At 41.1% G+C, this 6,476-nt stretch overlaps 1 protein-coding gene across 2 annotated transcripts in view; it reads left to right on the forward strand.

Annotated features, from left to right (window-relative positions):
* CSTF3 (cleavage stimulation factor subunit 3) overlaps window positions 1–712 on the forward strand; it is a 77,619-nt gene extending 76,907 nt beyond the window's left edge. For both annotated transcript variants that reach the window (XR_012423345.1, XM_005578255.3), the window contains one exon: window positions 9–712. Coding sequence is in view for 1 of the 2 variants with exons in the window: in XM_005578255.3 (XP_005578312.1) it covers window positions 9–211 (203 nt within the window). In the remaining variant the exon portion in view is untranslated. The remainder of the gene's footprint in view (window positions 1–8) is intronic.
* Window positions 713–6,476: the final 5,764 nt, after the last annotated feature.

A 6,476-nucleotide genomic window follows, 5' to 3' on the forward strand; every position in this document is an offset into this window, starting at 1 on the left:
TTTAACAGCTGTTGAGGAAGCTGTGAGGATCATTACTGGTGGGGCCCCAGAGCTAGCTGTAGAAGGCAACGGCCCTGTGGAAAGTAATGCAGTACTCACCAAGGCCGTCAAAAGGCCCAACGAGGATTCAGATGAAGATGAAGAAAAGGGAGCCGTTGTCCCCCCTGTTCATGACATTTACAGAGCACGGCAGCAGAAGCGGATTCGGTAGGGCTTAAACGCCTCTGCAGAAAACTCCTGTCCAGGATTCCTTTTGCCTCAAGTCGTATGTTTAAAAGAGACAACGCTTTGTTACAAGGTTCTTGGAAACAAAGTTGTATTGTCATTGGTGCCTCTATCATATGGTTCTTGAGAAAAACAAACCAACCTGTGTGAATTTTAGAATATGGAACAGACCTATGCTCTAAGCAAAATTAGGTTTTCAAAAATGTGAGAACAATACAAAATGGCAGAACCACATTTTGTTCCCTCTTCAAGGGTGTCTTGTATGTGCCGCTTGAAGATTTGTGAGTTTTTCAACAGTTTTATTTTAAAAACTGGATGGCTTATGATTGTAAAGCATTTTATCACATTTTCTGAAAACAATTGTTCTTGGTTTGCTTATGTAGAGTCCTGCCTTATTGTTTGTTTTTATTTATGGCAGAATGTATGAAATCCGTTTTGTAGTTTGAAATTTTAAAAGTCCTTTGAAAAATAAAAGGATTCAGAAACATCATGCTTCCTCTGCTCCTTTCAGATTTTATTTACAATAACTACCTGTTTTATGTTATTTATCCAATACCATTTAAAAATAAAGTCAGTACAAGGAAAAGTCATCTTGTATTTACTAAATGTATTAATCACATACTCTTTCCTGGTCTTTTTTGGTGCTAACTAAAAACATTTTTTTTTGTTTTTTTGAGATGGAGTCTTGCTCTGTTGCCCAGGCTGGAGTGCAATGGCCGGTTCTCAGCTCACTGCAAGCTCCGCCTCCCGGGTTTACGCCATTCTCCTGCCTCAGCCTCCCGAGTAGCTGGGACTACCGGCGCCCGCCACCTTGCCTGGCTAGTTTTTTTGTATTTTTTTAGTAGAGACGGGGTTTCACCTTGTTAGCCAGGATGGTCTCGATCTCCTGACCTCGTGATCCACCTCAGCCTCTACCATTTTAGAAATCCTCAAATATGAATGCATTTGCTCCCCAGTAAATCTGAGGCAGATTAAGATCCTGTTAATACTTTTGTCTCTCTTGAAAGCAACCTAAGTGTGGAAATTCCTTTAACCACCTGCTGTCTTGTTTTCACACAGTGTCCCTTATCTGAATATACTTGGGACCAGAAGTGTTCAGGATTTTGGATTTGTTTAGATTTCAGAATATTTGCATCATACTTACCAGTTCACCATCCCTAATCCAAAAGTCCAAATTCCAAAAAACTCCACTAAGCATTTTCTTTGTGCATCATGTTGACACCCAAAAGGTTTTGGATTTTGGAACACTTTGGATTTCAGATTAGGGATACTGAACTTGAATATTTTCACACGTGGCCAGTTCTCAAGAACCTTTTTTTTCCCATGAGCTAAACATAGATAACATTAAGGAAAATGACATCTATTTAACTAAATTCTAATTACAGTGAGCAAAAACTTGTCATGCAAATTAAGTCCAAAGAAATAGACTGTGCTCTTTGGTAACATTACCTCCTCTTCTCTTTACGTGTTAAAAACTAAAAAGCAGGAAGGAAACAAAAAGGAGGGGAGGACAAGTATTATGGTTATAAAGAAATGATCTTACATATTAGAAACAATTTAGACAGTTTAGAATTTGAATTCAGATGTGATTAAATAATCTGACATTTAAAATCAGCTTCAAATGGCCCACAAAAGCCTTACTTGTAAAAGAAAAGTTATCCTGAATCATTTTCTCATATAAATTTATATGTAGCAAGGTTATATAAATTGGTCAAAAGTGTGTTTAGTTTCCAGTATTTTCCCATTAAAGCTAAAATCGCCTCTCAAAACAAAGTCAGCTGCCTCTAATTCAGACTTTCTTACCCTTTCAAGTATCACTTTCAAGTTGTGAGTTTTTAAAAAATATCACAGTTACCATCAAAACTTAAGACACAAGTAGGCCAGGTGCGGTGGCTCACGCCTGTAAATCCCAGCACTTTGGAAGGCCGAGGCGGGCAGATTATTTGAGGCCAGGAGTTCAAGATCAGCCTGGCCAACATAGTGAAACCCTGTCTCTACTAAAAATACCAAAAAAAATTAGCTGGGCATGGTAGCACAAGCCTGTAAATCCAGCTACTTGGGAGGTGAAGGCGTAAGAATTGCTTGAACCTGTGAGACAGAGGTTGCAGTGAGCTGAGAGAGCACCACTGCACTCCAGCCTGGGTGACAGAGCGGGACTCTCAAAAAAAAAAAAAAAAAAAAAAGACACAAGTAGTACCATATGGCATAGACTTTAAAATACAGAGGTGTAGGCTGGGCACGGTGGCTTGTGCCTGTAATCCCAGCATTTTGGGAGGCTGAAGATTACTTGAGGCCAGGAGTTCGAGGCCAGCTGGCCAACATAGTGAAACCCCGTCTCTACTAAAAATACCAAAAAAAAAAAAAAAAAAAAAGTTAGCTGGACATGGTAGCACAAGCCTGTAGCCCCAGCTACTCTGGAGGCTGTGGTGGGAGGATCACCTGAGCCCAGGAGGCCAAGGCTGCAGTGAACCATGATCGCACTACTGTACTCCAGCCTGGGCGACAGAGTGAGACCCTGTTTCAAAAATAAAATATAGAGGTGTAGACTTGTTCCTGAAGTGCCATTTTTGGTGGTTAGTGTCATGGGTGAGCAGCGACTATCTGGGGCTGATGGTGTGGGGGTAAGAAGAAATTTACCAAGACGATTGTAGGTAGAGAAAGGTAGATTAGAGAAGGTATGAAGATGCACTGCAAGGCTGGAACAGGCAGAGATGGGGCTTGTCTGCAAAGAGACAAAGGCTTGCTGGGGATTTTATAGGATGGTGCTATGTGCTGAAGAGGGTTTTATGTACTACTGAGAATGCCAAGGTTGCAGTGAGCTAACTTGAAGGTGTCTGGTGATAAGCTTGGTGCAGTACGGCTACATGTCCTGGACCATGAAGAAAGGCAGACTCATAATTTATCTGCTTCTCCCTGTTCCTAACAGCCTGACTCCCTTTCCCTAATTAGGACTCCACAGTTAGTGTTTTGAAGAAGACAAACAGGCCGGGTGAGGTGGCTCACGCCTATAATCACAGCTCTTTGGGAGGCTGAGGTAGGCGGATCACCTGAGGTCAGGCGTTCGAGACCAGCCTGACCAACATGGTGAAACCCCGTCTCTACTAAAAATACAAAATTAGCTGGGCATGGTGGCACATGCCTACAATCCCAGCTACTTGGGAGACTGAGGCAGGAGAATTGCTTGAACCTGGGAAGCAGATGTTGTAGTGAGCCAAGATCATACCATTGCACTCTAGCCTGGGCATCAAGAGCGAAACTCAAACTCCGTCTCAAAAAAAAAAAAAAAAAAAAGACAAAACAGTTTCAAATACTTGTAAGTAAGTGATCTGCAAAAGTGTTCCCATAAACAATAAAACAAAGCCACGCAAACATGCATGAAAAAACGTTTTTTAGCGCGTGCGTGCGCGCACACACACACACTTGGTGAAAAGTGTCTTTAATCACCTATCAGTCCATTCCGACAATGCTATAAAGAAATACCTGTGACTGGGTAATTTTTAAAGAAAAGAGGCTTAACTGGCTCATGGTTCTGTAGGCTGTACAGATAGAATAGTGGCATTTGCTTCTGGGGAAGCCTCAGAAAATGTATAATCATGGCAGAAGATGAAGGAGAAGAGGGACGTTTTATATGGCCAGAGCAGGATGAAGAAAGGAGGGAGGGAGGTGCCACACACTTTTAAGCAACCAGATTTCACGAGAACTCACTATCAGAAGAACAGCACCGAGAGGATGGTGCTAACCCATTCATGGGAACTTCGCCCCCCTCCCCCGACCAATCACCTCCCACCAAGCCCCACCACCAACACTGGGGATTACAATTTGACATGAGATTTGGTGGGGACACAGATTCAAACTGTACCAATTATTGTTAAGGCTACTATGTATATTATAACTGTTCCTATTGCATTTATTTATAAGATTTTTTACCCTAGAAATGATCAGTTCTTTGAGCATAAAAAGGATTCTCATTAGAAGAAAACATTTTTGAATGCTCTAACTGCTACAGATATGTATGAATTTTTAGTTTTTAAGGTGATTCTGCCTGATATTTGATCATTCCTTTTGTTAAACAGTTCAACAAGCAGCATGTTAGACATGTGAACTTACCTTTGGAAATCTAATGTGCAGACTCATGGGATAGTCAGTCCTACAGTTCCAAGGACTCATATCAGTATTGCTGGACCCAAAGAATTTGCCAAAAGATATCCATCTTTTTCCTGTTTATAAAAGCAATGACAGCATCTCCTCAAGATTCTAGAACTAGACAAAAGTTTCAAGGACTGTATGTATGTCCTTCCTAAACAAAAATTAGTCAACTCTGGCCTTTACCACTAAACTTCAAACAAGAGGTTGCACCTATGTGGCCACAGTAAAAGGTTAATAGAAACTACTAGTAAACTTTCTGAACAATCAAATTGTACCAATGAAAAAGAATGAAAAAAACACCATTTTTGTTAGTATGTTGACCTTGGTCAATAATTATGAATTTATTTGATATTATAACCCAGTATTGGCCTATAGTTAATAAATAAATGTTGAGTTCAATTTTATTAAACCATAGTCATCATGTTCATAAATTCTGCTTTTTTTTTTTTTTTAACATAGTAGTTCTTTGACTATGACAATGAGCAAGAGAACTTATGTTTTACTTAATAAAAATTTCAGCCAGGCACGGAAGGCGAGCAGATCGCCTAAGGTCAGGAGTTCAAGACCAGCCTGGGCAGCATGGTGAAATCCTCTCTCTACTAAAAATACAAAAATTAGCTGGGCGTGGTGGCACACGCCTGCGATCCCAGCCACTCAGGGAGGCTGAGGCAGGAGAATTACTTGAGCTTGGGAGCCAAGATTGTCCCACTGCACTCCAGCCCGGACAACAGAATGAGATTCCATCTCAAAAACAATCAAAACAAAAGAAAATACAAATTTTCAGAAGTCTTTTTGTTTTGAGACATGATCATAGCATAATCCTCCCACCTCAGCCTCCCAAGTAGCTGGGACCACAGGCATAAACCACCATCCACCATGCCCAGTTACTTTTTAAAATTTTATGTAGAAACAGGATCTCCCTGTATTGTCCAGGCTGGTCTTGAACTCCTGGGCTCAAGCAGTCCTCCCACGACAGCCTCCCAAAGTGCTGGGATTAGCCACCAGGTGCAGCCCTTCTTCATTTTTCTTTTTTTGAGATAGGGTCTCACTTTGTCACCCAGGCTGGAATGCAGTGGTGTGATCTTGGCTGAATGCAACCTCTGCCTCCTGCGCTCAAGCAATCTTCCCACCTCAGCCTACTGAGATGGGAGCACAGGTGTATGCCACCACGCCCGGCTAATTTTTGTACTTTTAATAGAGCCATGTTGCCCAGGCTGGTCTAGAGCTCCTGGCCTCAAATGATCTGCCTGCCTCAGCCTCCCAAAGTGCTAAGATTACAGGCGTGAGCCACCTCACCCGGCCCTTCTTGTTTTAAGCTAACTTTTAAGTCAAGAAAAGTGACACTCCATCGAACCAGGCCTATAGCTTAGTTCTGGTTCTTAAGTTTGGTAGGTAATAAATGTAAGTCAGGTGTGACAGAAACCCACATGAGGGACAGTTTTAAGTAGAATTATATCTATTTAGACTTAACACATATTTTGTAGAACTCTGGCTATTTCTGAAAGTACCAGTGAACATTTGATAGTTTAATAAACAGAGCTTACCTGGGCTTAAAGGTTATCCCCTTCCCCAGCCCTTGAAGTTGCTTTGAATACTATGACTAAAAAGACTTTCCATTAAAATAATTATATAATGCAAAATCCAATATAGATACACACTTGCAAATATCATTGTAGTTATTTATTTAGATTGTTTACAAATGAGACAGTGCCTTTAAATATGACTTCATAGACCATTATCCATTACCATTCATTCATCCACTCATTGGTTCATTCATGGATTCATTTAGTTCAAATAATATAGAGCTGGAGATGGGGAGAAATCACTGGGGTGGAGGTGGATGTCAGGAAGTAAGCAAACGTAAGACTGCAGCTCTAGTACAGAAGAGATGATGAACGTAAACAAGTGTTGGGAGAGGACAGGAAGAAAACCTTCCCTACAGGCCTGTAAAATGTGGTTGACAGAAGGGAGGTTGGGCACTAACAGTGGAATGTAACACCACAGCAGATGTGCGCCTACAGGTACGGGGTTAACATGTTCGCCTTTGTAGTTAAAAAAGAAAGGTATAGTCCTTTTCCACGTACAAAGCGTTCTAACATTCATTA

Source organism: Macaca fascicularis, chromosome 14 (assembly GCF_037993035.2).
Source record: "Macaca fascicularis isolate 582-1 chromosome 14, T2T-MFA8v1.1".
NCBI lineage: Eukaryota > Metazoa > Chordata > Mammalia > Primates > Cercopithecidae > Macaca > Macaca fascicularis.